Consider the following 25,017-nt stretch of genomic DNA (forward strand, 5'->3'; position numbering starts at 1 on the left):
TGTTCCATATTATGCTACAAAAACCTTGTAATAAACTGCCAGTACATTTTCTTGTATGACTTATTTCGCTACATATTCTTTCTTATCCAATATATTATTTTAAAATACTAAAATATCAATACAAGTCACTTTCTTAAACTGTAGAAATTACTTCAACATAAAAAGTCGACATAGTTGAGATAAAGGTCCCCATAATGCAATTCACAACTGTAAATAAACGGAAAACACTTTTGAATCACAAAATACTGGAACTATTAAGAGATATTTCTGCATGGTACATATTCAGCAAATTTGATAATTTATACAAATTCAAATGATTTAATTTGTATGAAAATGTACTGTACATGTACTGTAATGTAATGATTTTTAAAGGGAGGTGTGTCTCTAAACTCCAACCCTAACTCTATCCCCCATTGGAGGATGAGCAAATCGTATTAAAATGTATGGATGAGAACGTACAAATGAATACAAATTAGTCAAAAAAACAATGTTTTGAATTGCCATGATATTGCGTTGTATTATCAGATGGCCAGAAAGTGATACAATTATTATTAAAATATAGATGTCTATGATGCAGCAATTCCAGAGACTGTGGTGTACACCATGGTTTTGTAAGAGGTTCACTTTAATGTGTGATATGACTCAAAAGTGGTCATAAGCAAATAGTTTTTCAATTTAAACGAGTAGCGTTTTTATAAGATGTTCAAATAGCTGCAGTACTATGACTTTGTTGGTAAGTACTTTTCTATAAAAGGATGTTTTTATAAATATGAACATTGATGTGGATTTAAGAGTACACAATCTAAGATCAAATCTGAGTGCGTGTGGCACTAAGCACTTGTTCAAGTCAAAGACAGAATCTAAAAATGTGAATGAAAAAAGGTTAGCTTGGATTTTTGTGTAAGAACCCTCTAATTTTTAAAAAATAGTGTCTATGCATTTTTCACAAATGAGGCACAGGGCTTTTCAGTCCTCCACCCTTTTTCTTTTTATATAAGACTACATAAAACAACAACTCCCAATTGCTATGTTTCATCCAAAGATGCAAATTTGATTTACTGGAATATCGTTTCCATCCATCGAGTCAAAGAGAATGAAATCGCCACTTCCCAATAAACTGGCAACAAAAATCAAAATGGAATTTGCTGTGACAGGAGAAGACAATGTGCGCCTTTTTTTAAATATAATAAATTACTTGCACTTCAGAATCCAAAATCGAAATTCAATGAAAGCGCAGTAGCTTTTGGCAGCTTGTGAAAATTATTGTAAGCCAAATAAGGCAGCAAGTTCCCTCGTTACAAACATAGTTTGTTGATTTGGTGTTTCCCAAATCCATCGTTCCAACCAAGCGGCAACCTCCCACTCTCTCTCATGAAGCTAATTCGGAAGTAACTAAAACTGCAATTCCTGCAATTCATCGAAATTCCACTATGCCAGGCTCCATAATAGAGCATATTTCTATTGAGACCACTGTTAAAAAGGCCAACTTTACAGCAGAAAAAAGTTTTTACAGCCCGGTACAAAGAACGATTTTGGTTCACATAGCTGAACCAATGCTGAACCATGCTGAACTCAGCATATACATTGTATTTTTGTTTTTGTTTTGTTTTACACAGTCAGTTGCTTTTTGGAATTATTTCTTACAATTATCAGATGATATGGCATGCTGTGTGCACTTAACAGTGTTCAAAAACCATTCATGTGGACTCCATTTTCCAGGTGAGAAAAAAAAGTACTTATATACGTATCTATAAATGTATTCGTTTTATTGAGGATCATGTAAAAGTTTCTTTAAAACTATAAAGCACTCCAGAATCTGATAGATTGATTAGAGATAGGCTCTACAACAGTCTCTGATGTGTTGTCTTACAGTGTTATGCCTGGATTTCATAAATAGCCCAGCATTTACTAACACAGACTATATTTGAAGTATTTGGAAGTAATTTGCGTTTTTCTCTTGTAGAAAAATGTCATAAGAACAATGTTTAGTGGCTCAATGTGTTACAACTGTTTTTTTTTTAAGACTAAACGCTTTATTGATATAGTCTACAACCAAGCATATGTGTTCAGAACACAAACGAGTTGCAGGTGATAAAGTATTAAGCATTTCTCCCAAAGAAAAGCTTGTCTAAGTAAAATGCTAGGCGACTCCTCTAGCTCCGCCTCTTTTCCATTGTTTGGTAACCCCCAGTTAAAGTGATGACACTCAAAAAAATGGCGCCGGTTGAAGCTTCATTTGCACTCTTTAGAAACCTATGGGTGACATCACGGATACTATGTCCACATTTTTTACAGTCTATGGTTTCTATGAACATTCGCAAACTGCGTCACAATCTTGTACGCTTACAACTACACCACTAGAGCAGTAGTTAGAAGCATAGTTCTTGGTTGTGTTCTATTACCAGTTATGCCCCTATTCCCTATTCCTTTCGAACATTCCAACATTTAAACTTGGATTGATTTAAAAAAAAATACATTAAAGTCATCTGTCTTAGGTCTAATTTGCTTTCAATGTATTTTTTAGTTTTAGCGATCTTTGCGTTATATAATTAATTAGCGATCTTTGCGTTAGGTAATTGCGTCAGCTTCGCATTGCACTTTGAAATCATTTATGCCAATTTAAATGCAGCTGTGGTTCATTAAAAAAAGCTATACATGACATGAAGCTAAATTTATGTTACGTCTCCAAAGCTTGTGAAAACAAAAATATATAGCATACATTAATGATTTTCATTTATAGTAGGTTATTTATTTAGAAATGTATCTGTACTGTATATGACATTGGCCTGTTGGTTAGAAGATTTCTGCAGTGGTTTGAATGTGTCAAATTGTAAAAGTAGACTTAAAAAAAAAAAATTAATAAACAATATCCTACTTAATAATAATAATAATAATAATAATTAAAAACAACAATAAAAATAATAATTATTATCAATATTTTTTTTTTCATTTTTTAAATAAATAGTCTACAGTAAATTACATCCATTAACAACATACCTGCCAACACACCCGTATTTCAGACTCCTCTCCCGCCACCCTCCTGTTTTGTTATTTCTCCTTAAAAAAAAACATAATTTACACCTAAATGCGTGTAAAACAATTTAGTTTGTACAAAAATGGTGGGGTTTTTATAACTAGCTTGGTTCAAATGATGGATCTGCAACAAAGAAACTACAGTTTTGGGAAAAACTGGTCACTACATTGATCTTTTTCCAAATAATGCATCGCACTATGGTAGTAATGGTAGTTCAGCCACGAGATCTGTCATTGTTTGGGAAACGCACCCCTGGGAGGTAAATATATGGAACCACTTTGATGATGGACTTTGGTTAAGAGATTTTAGAAGGACCAAAACAACAATGATAGGTCCATTAACACTTCACCATCGCACCCACATTTGTGATCTGTTAAAACAGAATCACATTACTTTTTTTTGATGCGCATGTGGGAACTTTTGTATGTAAATGCGTTTACGTAGTAGTTTCTGCACATATTTTTCTTATTGGATAAAAAGATGATCCTACTCTAAGTTTATCCTGCGCATCTTGGCATTTCCATTTAGCATTATTTGTTGCGATATTCCTAAAAATAGGTGGATGAAAACATAGCTACTGATCCTCCAGATTTTCTAAAATAGGGACTGATGGAATGCCTAAAGGAACGATGAATGTGCAAAATAAAAGCGTCAGTCTTCCATGAATGGAGTCCTAGAGCAGTTCTTCATAGTCGATCCAATACATAAAGCACCATCCAAATGGCAACAGGATTAGCCAGTGATCCTTTTAAGGCAGTTTTGATATCATCCGATGGCTCTGGGTAAAAGAGTCACGTCTTCTGCGGTCGGGGAAAGGCTGCGGTTGCTGTGCTGTTTCTGGGTAACGGTGGAGGACTCCAATCTGGCTGGTAGAAATGGATGTTGAATGTCCGAGCCCAGTTTGCGAAGACACGTTTCTCTGTAATGAAACGATGGTGGCTGCCTCGACGGCCTCGCTCGTGGGAGATGTACATGGCACATTCATCTGGACCCGTGGGCTCGTAGTAGTGATACGGAACAGATGAGTGCTGAGACTCCCTGCACACAATGAAAACAGAGATTAAAACGGGGAGTGTGTGAGAGTTGCCATTGCATTCCCTGATTCCCAATTAATCCTGAGCTAGATATTAATTTTCAAGGCAATTAACCTGATTTGGTTTGGAGAATAACTCGCTTTAAGGGGAATAAATTGATTTTATGTAATACATTACGGGTGAGAAATGGAGGGGGGAGAGGTCATGCCTCAGCAGGGATTCACAATGAATCATGTCATTTTCAGTTCCCCTTCGGGGGGAACTTCAGCACTATAAGTGGATTTGATTTGTAAAATCCACGCATTGGGAGGTTCGGTTCAGAAGCTACTCGTCTGAAAGAGTATTGAACGGGCCAATTAAGAATGAATTGGCAGCGCAAGCCTGCGCAGGTGAGCGGCATAAGCAATCAACTGAGTATATAAGCTCACCTGGCGCCAGCAGACGCTATCCTTTTCGCTTCAGAGACTTTCTGATCGAGTCGATGAGGGTTCCTCCTGCTGTGACCAGCGATTCTGAGCGAACGAGAGCATTCTCCCGGTCCAGAGTGTGTACACGCAGTGGCAGACGGTCGAGCTGGGTTTCTCCCTTGCCTGGCGTTCTTTGGGTCCGGTCCTCCAGAGCGGTGCGTATAAAGTTGCAAACTTCACAGAAAGAGCAACACAGTCGTGCAGCACGTCCTTTTCAGGACGGCGCTCCGACTGTGCGTTTCTGGATGCGGTGGTTTCCTGTCCTCGGATGATGGGCGCGGGCATTGCGTTACATGTCTGGGGGTCCAGCATGTTAATGCGCTGCTCGCGGGCAGTTCATGTCGTCATTGCGATGCCATGACTGTTGCGCAAGATCGCGGTTAGCCTTTGCAAAAGGGTGAACCACCCCAGTTGTCCCCTGCTCTGCAGCGGGCACTCGGGCAGATCTGAGGGTTTCAGCGAGAGATAATCCGTCGCCCACGGGCCCGCGGACCTCCCGCTCCTCTAAGCGCTCCATCCAAGCTTCGGGCGGGGGAAGCGATCCGTCTAACAGATGGTAGCCCTTACGCCCGATGACACCGGAGACCAGATGTCCACCGCGGCATCGGAGGGTGGGCTTTCATTGTCCGATGATGATCCAGACCCGCTCGCCCCCTTCGGGCTGGTGAGCGCTGTCACTACGGATCCTGAAACGGACATGTTAGCCGTGCTTTCCCGGGCTGCTTCGGCCGTGGGTTGGAGATGGTTTATCCCCCAGCTCCGCGGCCGGACCGACTAGAGGGGCGTTCCCTTCTTCCCGGAGGTGCACAGTAGGCTCACGCGGTCTTGTAAAGCACTTTTTTCTGCTCGTGCTGCGTGTTCCTCCACCCTAACCACTCTTGACGGTGAAACAGCCAGGGGGTATGTGGCGATTCCTCAGGTTGAGTGCGCGATGGCGGTAAATCCGCGCGGCGCCTCTTCTTGGCGCGGTCCGCCTCGTCTCCCATCCAAAGCCTGTAAGTTATCTACCTCCCTCGGAGCTAGAGCTTACATAGCTGCGGGCCAGGCTGCTTCCGCCTTGCATGCGATAGCCACCTACCAGCGTTACCAAGCGCAGGCGCTGGCCGAGCTGCACGAGGGTGGGTCCAACCCAGGCTTACGAGCTTCGCACCGCCGCCGACTTAGCTCTTCGGACTACTGAGTCCGCTGCGTGTGCGTTGGGGAGGACGATGTCCACATTAGTGGTCCAGGAGCGCCACCCCTGGCTGATATGCGCAAAGTCGACAAAGTCCGCTTTCTTGACTTCCCCATATCCCCAGCCAGGTTCGGCGACACTGTCTGTGAATTCACCCAGGAATTCAAGGCGGTGAGAGAGCAGTTGGTGGGTGATGTCTTATCGGCGGTCCGTAGCCCGCTCCGCCCGCCGTGCCATTCATACCTGCTCCTCGCCGAAGGCGCCCGCCTACGAGAGCTGCTCCGCCCCCGCACACGCCTCAGGCGAAGCGAGCGCGTCGGGCACCTCGGAAGCAGGCAGCCCCCCTGCCCAGAACGCCGCTAAGTCCGGCAACGGACCGCGAAGCGCCCCTGGGACAGGCCATCTGGAGAAGAGGGAACTTGCTCTTTCCCCGCTGGAGGGCGGGGCCCCATTTCCAACGGCACTTTTTACTGCCATGAAAACATTATGAAAGGGCACTTTTCACTTCCCCAGATGTGACAGCCCGAAATCTGCCAGTCTGGGACGCTATGCTTTCTAGCTTGCAGATTCGGTGCGTTTCGCCAGTGGCTCACGAGCGCTGGGAGGACGGTCTCCTTTCTCCCACCCCTCGAGCCTCCCCTCCGGAGCTCGGGTTTGGAGTGAGAGCAAATATCTCACCTCCAGCTTTTCCGTGGGACCCGCGAGCTTCCCGGATCAGCACACCCACTCCGCGCTGCCCCACTGCTGGTACGTCAGCGATTGTAGCGATGAGTCCATTAGCGAGAGCTCTGCCTGCCTGGTTAGCGCGGGCCAGCTCTTCGCGGTGGCTCATACGCACAATCAGACTCGGCTATGCGATTCAGTTCGCGAAACGGCCCCCCAAGTCACGGGTGTGTATTCACCAGGGTCAGCCCCCTGTCCGCCCCTGTCTTGCGAGAGGAGATTGCTGTCCTCCTGGCGAAGGATGCAATCGAGCCGCTCCCTCCAGCCGAGATGGAGGGTGGGTTTTACAGCCCACGCTTCATCGTGCCCAAAAAGAGCGGTGGGTCACGGCCAATCCTAGATCTGCGCGTTTTGAACCGCTGCCTGCACAAGCTGCCGTTCAGAATGCTCACGCAGAAGCGCATCCTCCGGTGCGTTCGTCCTCTGGGTTGGTCTGCAGCATTAGACCTGATGGACGCGTATTTCCATGTCTCCACTCTTCCTCGCCACCGACAGTTTCTGCGGTTTGCGTTTGAAGGTCGAGCTTGGCAATACAAAGCCCTCCCCTTCGGGCTCTCTCTGTCTCCGCGGGTCCTCACCAAGCCCGCGGAGGGTGCCTCAGCGCCCCTTCGGCTCGCGGGCATCTGCATACTCAATTTCTTTACGACTGGCTGATTTTTGCCCTCTCTCGGAGCAGTTGATTATGCACAGAGACAAAGTGCTCTGGCACTTCCACCTGTGGGGGTTTCAGGTCAACCGAGAAAAGAGCAAACTCGCCCCCGTGCAGAGGATCTCTTCTCTCGGGCTGGAGCTGGACTCGGTCACCATGGCAGCGCGCCTCTCCGGAGAGCGCGCTCAGCTGATGCTGTACTGTCTGAGAGAGCTCGACAGTAAAATAGTGGTCCCACTGAAACTATTTCAGAGGCTCCTGGGGCATATGGCATCCGCAGCCGCTTCATGCCGCTCGGATTATTCTATATGAGACCACTTCAGCACTGGCTTCACGATCGAGTCCCCAGACGCGCATGGCACGCGCGCGCACACCGAGTCTCTGTTACTGCGCTGTGTCGCCGCGCCCTCAGCCCTTGGAGCGACCCCTCGTTCCTACAGGCCTGGGTGTCTCTAGAACAGGCGTCCAGTCTTGTTGTCGTTTCAGCAGACACTTCCAACACGGGCTGGGGGGCTGTGCGTTGCGGGCATGCGGCTGCGGACCTGTGGAAAGGTACCCAGTTGCATTGGCATATCGCCTGGAGCTGTTGGCAGTGTTCCTCGCTCTCCACCGTTTTTTTCCGGTGCTGGAGCGGCAACACGTGCTGGTCAGGACGGACAGTACGGCAGCGGTGGCGTATATCAGCCGTATAGGGGGTATGCGCTCTCGCCGCATGTCTCAGCTCGCCCGCCGTCTGCTCCTCTGGAGTCATCCGCGGCTGAAATCGCTGCACGCCATTCATATTAAGGCAAGCTCAACCGTGCAGCCGATGCGCTCTCACGGCAGCCTTGCGTCCTGGAGAATGGAGACTCCACCCCGAGTCTGTTCAGCTGATATGGGCGCGATTCGGGGAAGCCCAGATCGATCTGTTGCTTCCCCCGAGATCGCTCATTGCTAGTTGTTCTTTCCCTGACCGAGTGCTCTCGGCACGGATGCACTGGCTTACAGCTGGCCTCGGGGCACGCGCAAATACGCGTTTCCCCCAGTGAGCCTGCTCGCGCAGTTACTGTGCAAGGTCAGGAAGAGGACGAGGAACAGGTTGCTGGTTGCGCCCCTCTGGCTCAACCGGACCTGGATGTCAGAGCTCTCCCTCGCGATAGCCCTCCCCTGGCAGTCCCTTCGAGAGAGCACCTACTCTCTCAGGGACAGGGCACCACCTGGCACCCTCGCCGATCTTTGAAGAGATTTTAGACGCGAGGAAGACTTAGGTAACCTCCGATTGCGGTGGCTAATACCGTCACTCGGGCTAGAGCCCCCTCCCCGAGCGCGCCTATGCCCTGAAGTGGAGTCTATTCACTGAATGGTGTGTCTCTCGCTGAGAAGACCCCCGTAATTTGCCAGATCAGCGTTGTGCTTTCTTTACGCCGAGAGAAGCTGGAGAGCAGGCTGTCGCCCTCCACACTCAAGGTTACGTGGCTGCCATCTCCGCTCTCATAACGCGGTGGCTGGCAGCACCGTGGGAACGCATAACCTCATCATCCGGTTCCTCAGGGGCGTTAAGCGAATTAATCCATCCCGCCCCCTCTCATGCCCTCTTAGGATCTCGCCCTCGCTACACAAGCCGCGTCAGATCCCTTCGATCCTCGACTCAGTATCTTTCTGTCCCTGAAGACAGCTCTGCTGGTCGCGTTGATATCGATTAGAGGGTCGGGGACCCGGAGGCATTTTTTCGGTCAGTGACTCGTGCCTGTAATTGGGCTGGCTTCTCTCACGTCCTGAGACCCCGCCCGCGATATGTGCCCAAGGTTCCTACCACTCCGTTTTAATACGAGGTAGTGAGCCTGCAAGCGCTGCCCTCGGAGGAGGCAGACCCAGCCCTTCTTTATTGTCCAGTTCGCGTTTTGCGTATTATCCGGACCGCACTCAGAGTTTAGATCATCTGAGCAGCTCTTCGTCTGTTATAACGGTCGGCAGCAGGGAAGTGCCGTACCGAAATAAGTTCCCACTAGATTGTGGATGCCTTTCTTTCACTATCAGAGCCGAGATAAGCCGCGTCCCCCGAGAGCGCGTGCGCACTCCACTCGGAGTTTCGCATCCTCTCGAGCGCGCGCACGCGGCGCCCCTCTAACAGACTTCTGTAGAGCTGCGGGCTGGGTGACACCCAACACATTTGCAAGGTTTTACAATCTGCGAGTGGAGCCGGTTTCCTCAAGGGTATTAGGTAACCCTTGGTGATTGAGGAAACTATTCGGTAGGGTGTTGAAACACGCTTGCTGCGCCATTTTCCCTAACACGGAGATACGTGTGCCTTTTTATCTGTCAGTAAAGTTCCCCGTCAGGTGAGCCCTGCAGATTCCTCCGTGGCCCCCAGCACTGACTCAGCGGAGGAGTCACTTGCTGGCCCACTACGTTGTAGGTCTGCCCGCTGGTCAGCCCGCGTTTTGGGTAAAGGTGCCTGCTATGCGTGGTCCCCACTAGGCGATCCCATATGCTTATTCAGCCACGGTTAAGTCCCCCCCCCTGGGCGGACCCGTGTCTTCCCTCCCCGCTAACCACTCTTTTTGCTATGCGTACTCCCCCTTTTTAGGGCTAGTCCATATGTAAATTCTGCCATCTATCCCCCCTTGGGTAACGGATGGCCTCCGCAGCGTCCTCCCTATCGGGATTGCACGCTTCCCAACGTACTGTCGTATTTTCCTAGAATTATCTAGATGCTCACGACTTCCCAAAAAATATATCTAAATCCGTAAAACTTCTGTTGAAGTAGGATAAATTAGGGCCAGGGACACGTTGGAGGACCGCGCCCCCCATGATGCGGGTGCGTCACGCTTGCTTGACTATCTCCTCATCGGGGGTGTTGGTAAGGTGCAGTCATTATGGCGCTTTCAATGGGCTCCCAATGCGTGGATTTTACAAATCAAATCCACTTATAGTGCTGAAGTTCCCCCCGAAGGGGAACGTTCGAGGTTACTAAAGTAACCCTTCGTTCCCCGAGGAGGGGAACGGAAGCACTATACTCCGTCGCCATAATGACTGTCCCTTAGCTGTTGAAAGTCTCTTCAGCTTAAAAAGGATAGCGTCTGCTGGCGCCAGGTGAGCTTATATACTCAGTTGATTGCTTATGCCGCTCACCTGCGCAGGCTTGCGCTGCCAATTCATTCTTAATTGGCCCGTTCAATACTCTTTCAGACGAGTAGCTTCTGAACCGAACCTCCCAATGCGTGGATTTTACAAATCAAATCCACTTATAGTGCTTCCGTTCCCCTCCTCGGGGAACGAAGGGTTACTTTAGTAACCTCGAACGTTCTCAATTATTATTTTTCGCAGCACTGACGCACAGCAGGGACTGTCATGGCAATATAACTCAAGGAAAAAAACGAAATAAACAGATAGAAAGATCAACATATGAATTTTTAAACATTGCACTGTAAAAATGCTGTGTTCTACTACACAAATAGATTAACTTAACAAATTTAAGTGGATTGAACATAAAATAATTCAGTTGTCCCCAAAAATATTTGTGTTGTTTGCTCATTTCAAATAAGTAGCTTGAATAAGCAGCAAAAATATTTTTGAGTGTATGAATAAACAATTAAGTTGTAAAATAAAAAAAATAAAAAAAAAAACACTTTGATCAGACTTCCACTCACCGGCCACTTTATTAGGTACACCTTAATAGTACCAGGTTGGACCGCCTTTTACCTTTAGAACTGCCTTAATCCTATGTGGCATAGATTCGACAATATTCCTCAGAGATTTTGGTCCATATTGATGTGATAGCATCACACAGTTGCTGCAGATTTGTCGGCTGCACATCCATAATGTGAATCTCTTGTTCCACCACATCCCAAAGATGCTCTATTGGATTGAGTTCTGGTGACTGTGAGGCCATTTGAGTACAGTGAACTCAGGTTGTATGTGTGAACAGGTCCTTTTTGAAAATACCGGTAAATTCGTTTTGGCTATTTTCCGGAAAGAGAAGTTGTAACATTACCGGCAATTTGCCGGAATGCTGCGCTGTGTGAATGGAGAAGGAAGATTGCCGTGATAAGCGCGTGCACGTCTAGAACGTGCTGACGTGAGACATCTGCTTTAGCCAATCACAACAGTCAGACGCATTTACGTCCGCGCGGTTTGTGAGAATAAAAAAATTGAATATTTTTCCAGACACATTTAGCTGCTAGAAGTTAGTCAGATCACGTTTATATGTTCTTCTTAATGCCAACTGTGTAAATAATCATCGATGAGATGCTTATGATAAGCCGTTGTTTGTTTACCTTCAAGCTTTGCGTGTGCCTGTGAAACAGCCTGTGAGCGCCTTCACATGCACATATTATGAACATCTCGACATGTGAAAGTGATCCTGCGAAAGTTGTTCACAATATTGATAATCCACAGAGTTTGTCATTTAGTTAATGTTTACAAATACAAGCGCAGCCGTTTAGAGCTCATTTGTGGTGAATGATGTCAGAATTTACCGGTATTTTGGAATGGATGTGTGAATGCTCTTTTCCGGAAAATTTCCGTAACGTCCTCGCCTGTGTGAACAGCGCTTTTTTGAATATACCGGTAAAGTCGTTCCGGAAATTTTCCAGATATTTACCGGTATCACTGTGTGAAAGGGGCTATTGTCATGTTCAAAAACCAGTCTGAGATGATTTGCACTTTATGACATGGCGCGTTATACTGCTGGAAGTAGCCATCAGAAGATGAGTACACTGTGGTCATAAAGGGATGGACATTGTCAGCAACAATACTTAGGTAAGCTGTGGCGTTGACATGATGCTCAAATGGTACTAATGGGCCCAAAGTGTGCTAAGAAAATCCCCCACACCATTACACAAAAAAGCGCAAGTAAACAGGAGCGCGCACGGTTTTAACAGGTGATGTGATGCGTGTGAGTAATTATCCTCTCATACGGTATTCACCTGCTTTGTCTCGCACAAACAGTTATTGTTCTCAGTCGTGCTGTTCCTCGATTCAAAGATCGCATTTGCACGCAATTTATTTATTTATTTAAATATATATTTGTGTATTGCTGTACATACTGTGTGTATTAAGCAATGTTAAAGCATTTGGACTCGCATACAGTAGGTACATAATTAACGCGCTAGATGCAAACATTTTGACTGTTTTCTTTTGTTTAATATTTAAAGTCATTTCTACTATAGTCAACTGAATCGGGAGTTCTAAAACAAGCGCACCTCCACAATACGTAAAAACTGCTTGAGTCAGAGGCCAGATTGATTGGTTTAATGCACTTTTTGCTCAAACACACCCATAACTCAATAAGAAAAAAAGCAAAACCCTGTTAGATCATGTCTGGGGCGCAAACCGCATTTTTCTATCATTAAAATAGCAAAAGTGGATTCAGTCACACCCTTAATGCTTTAGCGCCATGCGCTTTAGACTTTGCGCCTAGATCATTAAAATAGAGCCCACTGTCTTGTTTTAAGAACAGTGAGTTTTTCCCTATTACACGCTAAATATTCTGCCACTGGGCTAAGCAAAATAATCGTATGTCAAAAGGAAAAACACGATTATTTTGATTACCCCATTGTAAGATTATTTTGCTTGTTTTACGGTAAGATTCATTTAATTTTGACTGCATATTTCTAAAAGCAACAAAATATTTCTTGCTTGCCTATATGATTTTAAAAGTTTTAGATATTTGGACTAGAAACTAAAAAAATCTATATACAAACATGTTTGCAGTGTAGGGCAAAATGCAAATGGCGGTTATAGCAAGTGTTGATTTAATGTAGTTAATAGAAGATAATTGTCAAACAATATTTATTTATGCCGTTATATTTAAAAGCATGTTTACACATTACAGTACTGTAGCACGACAGGTAGATGTTTTGAAGTGTCTTGGAGAAGTTGCTACAATTCTTCTGGATTTAGTCTCAGTTTGTTGTTTCTTCATGATGATGCTGAGATCAGATCTCTATGTGGAGCACTGACTGCTGTCAGATCGCTTGAGCATACGAAATGTCACTTGATCCTTTTATAAATACCAAAACAATGCAACAACATATAAAGATAATCCTTTTGCTTTTATATATTTTTTGTTTAAAGGTAAGTGGTCTCAGAATTTACTGCATCGAAATATGACTTACCTACAGAAATCTGGAGGCACCATGCCATAAACATTGATCCTGTCACAGAGCTCTAAGGCAATAGTCATTGTGAACCAGCCTGTGCTTAACCATGAGTTAGTGATTCTCCTGAAGAGAGAAACAGAGAGAGAAAGAGAGAATGACGATCTGCTGAAAACAATACAATGAATACCAAACATGCTGTAGTTAACATTGCAGAAGATGTTTCTGTTAGTGATTCCACACACGCAACCCCAAGATTCTGTTGTGTTTAGAGTGCCGCCCAGCTGTCAGGATCATTTCTACTACTGAACGTTATCATCAACAGCTCATCAGTTCTGCCAACCTGCCGTCTGACATGAAAGCCCTTGTGCATTTCTCTGACAAATAACACATTAATAAGGGAAAACAAACACCATTAGCTCACGACGGCCCATATGTGATTCATTAGCAGCCTCTGATTGCTATTAAATTTCCTCTGACAACAGAGCATTGACTTGTCTGGCATATGCAGTGTAAATAATGTCTGATGCATGCGGTAGAATAAACAACTGAATTAATCAACATCTAAACTATAACCTATGTACAGTTAGGGACAGTTCACAAGGAATATGCTTTACAGTCCATACAATGTCCCCACAAGTATAGCAAAACCAGTCAATTTGATCTTGTGTGAAATTTTTTATTATTTTTTTTGGTTGGTCCCTATGTGGAAAACGGCTCACTCAAATAACCTAATGAAGTATTTTGAAAATGTAGAAATGCAAAATGTTAACTATGAGGGTTTTTTACGGGTAAGAAGGTATAATATACAGTCAATACAGTATATAATGTAGTATGTCTATGGGAAATCATCATAAAGATAGCTCATACAAGAGTGTTAAATTAATATACATTATTAAATATCATATATATATATATATATATATATATATATATATATATATATATATATATATATATATATATATATATATATAGCGTCACACCAGTGCTGATATACAGCCATATCGCACTGCTACGAGTGTGATATTGCATTTATACAACAGTTCAACATCACAATCCTGTACATAAATAAGAAAATCAAACACGGAGAGAGAAAAACCATTTTTTTATAAGGAACTACTTTCTTCCGCCAGTCATTCACATCTGCATGTGACGTCAAAACAGCAGAAGTTGTTACTAATTCACCAACGTCACTTTAGAGCTAGTGTTTGAATGGCTCTGTCTAAAGTGATGACAAAACCGCTGATTTTGCTTACACTTTAAGAGTTGAACGTGACATAAAATGCCATCCATCTACAGAGATATCTTCTAACAGTGTTAGTCTACAGTATTTCTCCGCTGCAATCGGGATTTCACAATAATTAACCCCGAAAATAACAACGAATCTATTAACGTTACCAGACTGCTGTTGTGTTTGCGATAAGGAAAAACGCTAAACACATGCAGACTTTGCTTAGTTTAATCTGCCAACACAACAAACATTCCTGAAATGCCAGAAAATCGGTATAAATACAGCACTACAACATACAAAAAGAGAGATCGTCTCTAAACATGTCTCTAAAAAACCCAGGAGACCGTGGGCGGGGGGGTTGGGGGGTGTTCGGGGGTGAGGTTGAGAACAGGATGCAGCGGGTTTTGGGTGGCCGCTTCGATTGGGTACTGTACCAAGGTTGGCAATCCGGGATGTTTAGTTTACAGACTGTACCAAAGAGGGGTTGGGTGAAATTACGGGAGTTTTTTAGAAAGAAATAAAAGCGGGATGTTTGCGGGAGACTGGTCTGAAATACGGGATAGTCCCATGAGAAATGGAAATATTGGCAGGAGTGCTTACCAGTTTAATATTGATTTGATCTGCTATAGTTAGAAATTAGACTGTTATATCTTCTAAGCGTAAGGGCTTATTATGTGGTTCTGTCGCCATCTTGTACGAGCTGTCTCTCAGAAATTGTAAATATTTTAAAATACGCACTATTCTTGCAAATAAACTGATAGTTGCAATCTAAACAACTACACTCTTGACTAAAAAAGCCTCAAAGTATATTTTGTTGTCTAACTGCAGCAATATTTGTCAAACTTTAGTGTCTGCTTGTAACTGGCTGTATGTGGGCGGAGTAATACACAAAGGGTAAAGAGGATGTAATATGCTAATATTACTTAAATATATCACGGCTATCAGCCAATCAGATTTGAGATCCAGACAGAACTGTTGTAGAAATGCATAAATAGAATTAATTAGTCATAATTACATATCAAAAATAAATAAAATAACAATAAATACAAAGTATAAAATGATTCAAACTTCATTTCGAAGTATTAAAACAGCTAAGTGGCTTAGTGTAGTTCTCCAAAAACGTATATATTTACAGCCCCTAGAATGAAAAGCTTTGTTTTTATCTTATTTGGAAGGGTCATAAATAATACGTGATTTGCAACAGTTTCTTTCGTCCCTCTGAAGTTGGCTTGTCAATAGTGCAGTATTGCAAAATTACAATCATCACGACAGTGCTATTTTTGTTTCAACTTGAGTGGCAGAGTTCCTGTTGTACTTCCACCTTAGCCTGGTACAGCATGTTACAAATAGTTTTTAGCCAGGAATTTGACAACCATGCTGAGCAGTGCTGGTGGTGTATGTGTGTGTGGTGTGTTGCCTGGTTACCAGTTTCTCTACAGAAGTATAACAAGCAGAAACACACTTTTTCTCTTATTCAACAAAGTAAATATAAGCTAAAAAGGAATCCCAAAAACAGAATTATCCGTTCATCATCTGAACACTGTTTATATTATACTTGCGTTACCTAGCCTACTAACTACTGAAGCATTTGTATTGCATTCCAAACAGCAAATTGAAAAATTAATCCATATCCATGGTGACTAGACCAGTGTTCATTTTGTTAACAAAGAAAACAACAAATAATATTCGTTGACGACCATTTATTCCAACACAGGCTCATTGTGAAAATGTACCCCCATCTTTAAAATGAACACTACAGGCCGGTATGACATTGCTGACAGCTTCTGTTTCTTTTCAGACTACCAGCTGACCGCTTATCTTCATGTGGACGGCTTTTCCTCAGTTACGTTATGTACGTTGGCAGACTTGAGACACAGAGAGGAGTTGACTGCAACGTTGGGGTTTAAATCTGGCAATGAACGTAATTCAGTAAATAACAATTAATTCAGTAAATAACGTAAGTAAATAACAGGGTGAGAATGTGGTAAAAATAAGGCGGCCGCAAGAGCTTTTCTTTTTCTGGATTGCTTTTGAAAACACTGTTGTTTGGGTTGAGGGAAGAGGGTGATCGGGTCAATCCGTGCTTTTTAAAACATTATCAGTTGGGTTTAGGGAAGGGGGTGGATGAGTACATTGGTCGGTCGGTCAGTCATTCAGTCGACAGCAGCCTCTAGTGGATTTATGCAAGAACAGCGGGAACAAATGGTTCTCGCAAGAGAAATTTGAGATCTGAAATAAATGTACAAAGTGACCTTAAGTGTATTTTTGAAAATAAAAACAGCAAAAAACTTACCTCCGGGGAAGTACTTCATGGTCTCCAGAAATGTATACAGGGGTATGTATCACTAAAGAGCCTGGGTTGATTTATTCCATCACTAAGATAAGATGTCAACAAGCTACAACTATGTCAGTAAATGAGCAACTATACAACTAGCGAGACAAGACTAAAATATTTTTCGCAAAACATAATTTAAAATATACAATTTCCTTAGGCTAACTGTTCCAAAATGAGTGTCCCTGTCATTGTATTGGATAAGTGGCACTTGCGCATCTAATCTAAGACAAACAGTATTCAACTGCAACTTAGGCTAAACATTCAAACAGGTAGGTGGCAACAATGGCTTCAGCATCTGACAGACTGGAAAGGAAACAAAGCTATGAAAGCATTTTTGTTATAATCTAATAAAAAACAGACTAAGGCTAAAATTAAGATAAAAAAATGCAACCATTAAATTAGATGTGTAATTTAGAGTAGAAAACACTATATTTTGCAAACAGTAACAGAAGAAATTAACCCTCTGCTCAAATCTACTTGTCAATTCTGGCAAATATCAATGCTATAAGTCAAATAATCCACATAAACAAAACACCTTGCCAACCAAACAAACAAACAACCAAACTAAGAACCAACCAACCACACAAACAATCAACCAATTAACCAACCAAACAACCAAACAAACAAACAAACAAACAAGCTACCAGACTAACAACCAACCAACCAACAACAAACAACCAAAGAAACAACCAAACAAACAACCTACCAAACTACCAAACAAACAAACAACTAACCAAAGAAAAAACAAACTAACAACCAAGCTAACAACCAATCAAACAAACAAACACAACCAAGCAACTAAACAAACAAACAAGCAATCAACCAAAAAAACAAACAACCAAACCAACAAACAACCAACCAACCAACCAAAAAACAAACAAACAAACAAACAAACAAACAAATAAACAACCACCCAACTAACCAAACAAACAATTAACCAAGCAAACAACTAAACAACCAACCAAATAAACACCCAAACAATCAACAAACCAAACAATTTACCAACCAAACTAACAACCAACCAAACAAAAAAAAAAGCAAACAACCAAACAAACAAAAACAAACAAACAAAAACCAAACAAATAAAAAACAAACAACCAACCAACCAACCAACCAAACAAACAAACAAACAAACCAACCAAACTATCAAACAAACAAACAAACAAACAAACAGCCAACCAAACAAACAATCAACCAAATAAACAACCAACCAAACAAACAAACAAATTTCCTACAGTTTATGTACATTGATGCTCCAAGCCTGTGCGTTCTTCTGTGCAAGTGGAACACTGTAGTAAATATTCTATTACCTTTACTATTTTCTGCACAACATGTTCAGTGAAGTTACTGCACAAAAAAAAAAAAAACTGCGTAATCCAATTCTAAACAAGAAAAGAGCTCAGTAGAGTACTCCATACAGTGCAATTATTTAAGTTCCCAGACGAATTATTTATTTAGAAATCAAAAGCATATGGCATACCCAACATACTGCAATTGTCAAATATTTTGTCAAATATTTAATATTTAAGTCTTTAATTATTTTGTGCCATATAACGTTATATGTCAGTCACAGATAATAAAAACATGTAGTTACAAACACAAATCATATGAACGATCACTGTTCGGTTAACTTCATTATTAAGTGAACTTCCCTTTTGTGAAGTGAAACAAATAATTAAATGACCCAGTCTAGTCGATTACTGCTTCTGTCATATTTTCTGTCTGACTTCGCTTTGCTTCTGTCTCCCACTATCCTGATCCATTCAACACAGTTTCATCTTCAACATGCCATTATTTATTTTCTCTGCATGCAAAACAATCACCAACCATTGAGAGCGATTGTAAACATAAGAAAGCCAATTGGCTGAAAATATGGATGAGGGCCAAAAGTTAACTTGACTTTTGCTTTAACTTGTGTGTGACTAGCATCATGTACACACACAATCTACACAGCCTTCGATCTTGCTTATTCACATTCTGATGCTCTCTCAAACACACACACACGCACATAGGTATTCACCTGGTATTTACCATGCACAAGTTAATGCCACATCCATTAAAAATAAATACCGGAAAGCAAAACACGAATATCTGACATTTCCCAGAACAGGATCCGGCAAGATCCGGCTCAGATAAAGCACTGACTGTATGTATTAGTCTAAAAGACTCAAATTCTTATGAACTGATTTAAAAAAATAAAGTCATATGGTGTGCTTGGTGTTATTTTGTCCTTGAATCCTTGGTCATTCATGCTCCATTTTAAATTTTCTTGCTGTTTTCAACAAAAGCAAGAAAGTCAAACAGGATTGGAGGGTGAGTTAATGATAAAAGAAGTTTCAGTAGTAAGGGAGCTATTGTTATATAAATCCCTGTGGGCTCTACATGACACTGCTATTAATGAGCTCAGCCTTAACCATAGTGTAAATTGTGGAAATACACTTTTTCATTCTGATACTTGAATCCAGTCTTTTTTTTTGTTTGTTTTAGAGTTTAATCTATCGTGAAAATGTTGTAAATAACTGCTTCTCTGTTCCTCCTAATGCCGAGTTCAGACTGCATGATTTTCAAACTAGTCGTGTCACAGATGTTTTCACACTGCATGACTATCTGGGCTAGCGTTTCGTCGCTGCTTTGTTTACACTGCAAGATGGTTCGGCGACATGGACATTCACATTGCATGACTTTACTATAGGGAGAATCGCCGACAACTTCGTCCAAACTACGTCTCACAGCCAAAAACATGTAGTATATCTTTTGTTATTAACTACATAATGAGAAAGAAGCCTTTAATGGGGTAGAACATGTACATGTTTGCTCACCTGGGTTTAAAGGGAATTAGCCATTTCTCCTCAACGTTAATAATAACCTAATTTCTTTCTGTATGAAACGTCAAACAGACACGGTTGCTCCTGAGTCCTGTCAAACCTGCACTAGTTTTTCCTCCATTTCGTGGGTCCAAATAAACCGAAAAAGAGCGCTGTTAACTTCTCCCCCAGCCTCCCGCTGGCCTGCAGCAGTTATACACACACGCACACACAAGTGAATGCTGCTCTCTCATTGGCTGTAGGCGATCGCTGATGTTATTTTCAGTCAAAACTCAATTCACACGGCATGATTTGAATCGCCGACAGCTCCAGATATTCAGCACGCCAAATATCTCACAGGCATCGGCGACTCATCGGCGATTCTCTCAGATCGCGTCTTTGATCGTTCATACTGTGTGATTGTCACTCACGTGCACGAGCAGCGATTTGCCTGTGATTTCAGGCATTTGTCGGCGATTTCTCAAAACCTGTCGGCGAGCCAAAATCGGGGTTAAAATCACGCTGTCTGAACTAGGCATTAGTGCCTGTATGACCATTCAAGAGTTAAGCTGCGGTCACACAAGAGTTTGTGTGCGCGAAATTTTGTCGTCTGGCGCTGCGAAAAGGGGCAGGAAGCTTATTAGTTATTTTAAAAAGTGAGTGATTGCTCCATGTTTAAAATTTCTGTCCAGAGAGGTCATGTTTTGATCCTCGATTGGTCTCACGCAGTCAAGTGATGTGATTTCGCAGGTCAGAGTTCACCAAGCTTGAACTTTGCACAGCAGCAACCTGCAAACTTGACGCATGACCCCGCGTTTCCAGTCTGCACATTCACGTGCGTATGAATGGAAGTCTATGGGAGGAAAAGCCCAGTGTAACCGCAAGTTTAAAGTGGAAATCAGATGCCGACTTCCTAGAAATTAGTATAATCCTTTGTGTCTTTAGCAGCTCATTTAGCTATGTGTATGTTTAAATGATAATGAGCTATATACGGTGGAGGGAATTCAGCCAGGACACCGGGGTTACAGTCCTACTCTTTACGAGAAGTGCCATGGGATTTTTAATGATCACAGAGTCAGTACCTCGATTTAACGTCTCATCCGAAAGACAGCGCTTACTGACAGTTTAGTGGCCCCCTCACTTTAATTAGGCATTAGGACACCACTCAACATTCCCAAAATAAATATTTTTCCTGATATATTATTTGAAAGAAACACTTATGGCCCATTTCCAGGGAGAGGTACAGTACTGTGTAGGTCGGTTGAGAAAGTGTCTACAGTAAAGCTGTATGGGTTGTTCACATATCATTTGAGAAGCACATCTCACAAAACTGTTGCACACAAATAAATGGTATAAATGTTTATCACTAACTTTTCTATGAACATTGTTATAACTGCAGATCAATGATAGATCGAAATAGCCTACTGTAACGTCTGCAATTATGTAAAATAAATAAATAAATGCAACATTTATATGAAAACATACAGACGCTTGCAGTCTCCGATATGCTACCAATTACAGATAAACTACACACCACATATAGTCCTTATTTAGGTACAAAAACAACACGATATATAGACCACAATCAGAGAAAACCTGATGACCACCTCTTGTTAGAAATTACTTCTGTCATTCCGAGTTCATAACAGTCTAAACCGTGAAGATAATAGTTAAACATGGCAGTTTGTTCACGTTTTCTGGAAAAAATGGTCACACTTTACAATAAGGTTCATTAGTTAATGTTAATTAATGCATTTACTAACATGAACAAACAATGAACAATACATTTACTACTGTATTTGTTCATGTTATTTAACGCTAGTTAATAAAAATACAGTAGTTCATTGTTAGTTCGTTAACTCATGGTGCATTAACTAATGTTAACAAACAGACTTGGATGTTAATAATGGATTAGTAAATGTTCAATTATAATTAATAAATGCTGTACATGTGTTGTTCATGATTAGCTCATGTTAGTAAATGCATTAACTAATGAACCTTATTGTAGCCGGCAGCTAGCTCTCTGCAACTCTCACATGGTCGCCCACTGAAGCTAAGCAGGGCTGCGCCCGGTCAGTACCTGGATGGGAGACCACATGGGAAAGCTAGGTTGCTGCCGGAAGTGGTGTTAGTGAGGCCAGCAGGGGGCACCAACCTGCGATCTGTGTGGGTCCTAATGCCCCAGTATAGTGATGGGGACGCTATACTGCTCAGTGAGCGCCGTCTTTCGGATGAGACGTTAAACCGAGGTCCCGACTCTCTGTGGTCGTTAAAAATCCCAGGATGTCCTTCGAAAAGAGTAGAGGTTTAACCCCGGCATCCTGGCCAAATCTGCCCACTGGCCTCTGTCCATCATGGCCTCCTAACCATCCCCATATTCAATTGGCTTCATCGCTGTCTCCTCTCCACCAATCAGCTGGTGTGTGGTGTGCGGTCTGGCGCAAAATGGCTGCCGTCGCGTCATCCAGGTGGATGCTGCACACTGGTGGTGGATGAGGAGATTCCCCCCACTGTGTAAAGCGCTTTGAGTGCCCAGAAAAGCGCTATATAAATGTAAGGAATTATTAATATTATTATTATTGTAAAGTGTTACCAAAAAAATTAGTTGCTCCTTGTTTTCTCATGGCTCACTCTTGAGTTTGTCAGTTTCTGAAAAGATCATGTTTCAAAAGCAGGTCAATAATCAAGCGCACGTTATTATCATCAGCTCAAGAAGTTTGTTATTTCAAATATAGACGCGCATGCAAGCGCTAGCAAGAAAGCTAAACCGCTCGCGCTTAAGACTGGCCCGTAAAATACTACAGGGCACAGGGTAAATCTGCTCTCTCTTGGCTTTGTGGCTGATAAGGTTTGTTTAAGCTCAGGTCGACCATGGCTCATTATTATATGTTTATATTATTACAGTGTAGTCTCTCGACTGTGTGTTTAAAACATGGCGGTTCCTTGTTTCAGAATGTTTTCATTCTGGTTTGTTGTGGGAGCGAATGACATATCTATTTAAGCCAATAGCATTCAGCTGCACGTCTAGATCCACCTTTTGGTACCCTTGGTACCCTTTGCAAAGGGTGACCAAATAGTGGTACAGTACGGTTTGCGATTTGCGGTACGCTTTGACAGTGGAAACGGCCATAAAAGCGCACTGAACCATACTGTATCGTACCACTCAGTGGAAACAGGCCAATAGTGGTACGGTACAGTTTGCCTTTAGGTACCCTTTGATAATGGAAATGGCCATAAAAGCATACTGAGCCGGAATTGCTGGAAGCTGTGAAAATGGACAGGGCTGTGCCTTTGAACAGGACATCAGATTATGTGTGGTGTGACTGGACTGCACCAAGTCCTGACCTTAACCCGATTGAATACCTTTAGGATGAACAGTGTTGGAAAGTTAGAAATTAACATGAAGAATGTCGGGTAAGGGCTTGAATGTAATTTCTAACCAAAATGGAGACATATGTCACACTTTTTTTGTTGAGGAAATGCTACTGTACTGTTTAAGTTAGTTACATTTTGTTATTGCAAAATAACAACAAAATGTGTTGCTAAATTTGTGATTTTTCTCATTTGACTTAAATTTAAAATTTAAAATGGCGTAGTAAAAAATAAGCTTTGACGTGATGTTTTGTAAACAAATTTCGGGAGGAGCATGCGCAGAAGTTTCAGTATCGAATAGGTCATTGACAATTATCCCATCATCAAATCAGTTCTTGAGCAACCCCTATATATACCAAAGCTGTCTTACCTGCGGCTTCTCACGATTTTAGCACCCCTCCACCACCCCGTCACCTCACCTCTTGCATTGCATTCCCGGGGGGAGCGTTCTGGGGCCAGGCTAGATACTTCGCTCGAATCCCAACTCCTCTTTGTTTCCTGATTAGGGGAATAACTCGAGTTGGGGTGTCTCCTCGAGCTCAGAGCCCTCCCCCCGGACAGCACGCCAAATATGCTTTATACTTAAACGAATGCAAGTGTGAACTCGTGAAATTGTACTACAATGCTTTAAGTTAGAAATATTTTACTTAAAACAGTCCTACTCCTAGGTGGTTCAGTCAGCTGTGGTGACCCCTGATAAATCAGGGTACTAAAGACTGATTTATACTTCTGCGTCAAACGCATGGTTATTGTGGTCACATAGTCATTGCCATGGCTGAAGCTGACACTGACACGCACCTCTCAAAAAAAGTTACTACAAGTCGCAACGATGCGCAACGCAAGCTTTGTGATTGGTACACTTGGTAGCTGTGTGCAGTGTGGATGGGACCGAGAGCCACATGAACCCGTTTAAACTGTTCTCCCCTTAACCTTTGCATCGGACCATTTCATTTTTAATTCATTTATAGTGCGATTTTTAGACCCCACTGCGTTCGATTCAGCTAAACTTTCCCACTCTATTTTTTATTTATTTATTTATTTTTATTAATCACGGAGGACAAACTTGAAAAAAACACAGTTTTTCTCTGGACTACCTCAGAGTTTCTCTTCTTGCTTGCTTGCGCCATTGCTTTTTCGTTTGGTTTTGCCAAAGTGGAGTCATTAGCATATTCATACAGGGGAGGGGCATGGAGGGGTTTTGCACTAGTGCATGTTGCTCTCAATTTCACATTAATTCGGATGTACAAAAGAATATGCGTGGGATTCTTTGTCCATACACAATGCATTAGTATTAATACCAACTAAAGTCTTTGTACATGAGGCCCTTGGATTTCAGTATCATTTGAAACAAGTCTCTATGGTAGATCCTAACAAAAGGGGAAAGAAATGCACTTTCACTCCCAGGGGGCATGGCTGACTTTGAGCCTGAATTACCAAAGCAATGACATCCACTAGCTAGTGGGCAAACTTCCGCTGGAAGGTATAGCATTTTGCATTCTGCTGATCTCCAAAACAGACAAAGATCTGCTCCTGGTGCTGTCCATATAAACGCGCAAGTTGCAGATGGGACACAGCAATGCCAAGGCTGGCTCTGCCACCTATGAGGGCTGTGTTTGCAAGTTCACCACCTGGTCCCTGAACCTGGGCATGTACATGGGCAGGTATTCAGGCCATATCCAATCAATCTAGACTGTTGTAGTACTGATGAGCCAAGTTTTCGTGAAAACCTAGTGGTGACCAATCCATCTTATTTGCTTGGTTTCATACATTAGCATGGAAGATGTTAGCATGATGCAGATTGAGCTTCCTGTTCTGTTTACACAGTCACCGATGGCCACCTCCTGTCAGGCTGGCTGATTTACTGATGCACAGGGATGAGAGTAACTCAGGAGCTCAGGAGGTAGTAAATGGAGGTCTAGCTAAAAAAATAAAAAATAAATAAAGAAATTTATATATATATATATATATATATATATATATATATATATGCAGATTTAAGCTGCATTCGCACTGCAGATCTTCATGATCAATTGTGAATTTGACTGTACAGTGCTCAGCATATATAAGTACACCCCTCACAAATCTCTCTTTTCAATTAATATGTTTAATAG

General features: G+C 42.5%; 2 protein-coding genes across 2 annotated transcripts in view; one reads left to right on the forward strand and one right to left on the reverse strand.

Annotated features, from left to right (window-relative positions):
- zzz3 (zinc finger, ZZ-type containing 3) overlaps positions 1–25,017 on the forward strand; it is a 675,084-nt gene that overhangs the window by 360,878 nt on the left and 289,189 nt on the right. The window lies entirely within an intron of this gene.
- The window catches only part of st6galnac5a (ST6 (alpha-N-acetyl-neuraminyl-2,3-beta-galactosyl-1,3)-N-acetylgalactosaminide alpha-2,6-sialyltransferase 5a), a 98,788-nt gene continuing 77,065 nt past the window's right edge, over positions 3,295–25,017 (reverse strand). The window contains exons 4-5 of the mRNA XM_087240488.1: positions 13,180–13,287; positions 3,295–4,072 (exon numbers count right to left, since the gene is read on the reverse strand). Of these exons, the coding sequence (XP_087096614.1) occupies positions 3,826–4,072; positions 13,180–13,287 (355 nt within the window). The 3' untranslated portion in view covers positions 3,295–3,825. The remainder of the gene's footprint in view (positions 4,073–13,179; positions 13,288–25,017) is intronic.

Source organism: Danio rerio, chromosome 2 (assembly GCF_052040795.2).
Source record: "Danio rerio strain M-AB ecotype USA chromosome 2, GRCz13ab, whole genome shotgun sequence".
Lineage (NCBI taxonomy): Eukaryota > Metazoa > Chordata > Actinopteri > Cypriniformes > Danionidae > Danio > Danio rerio.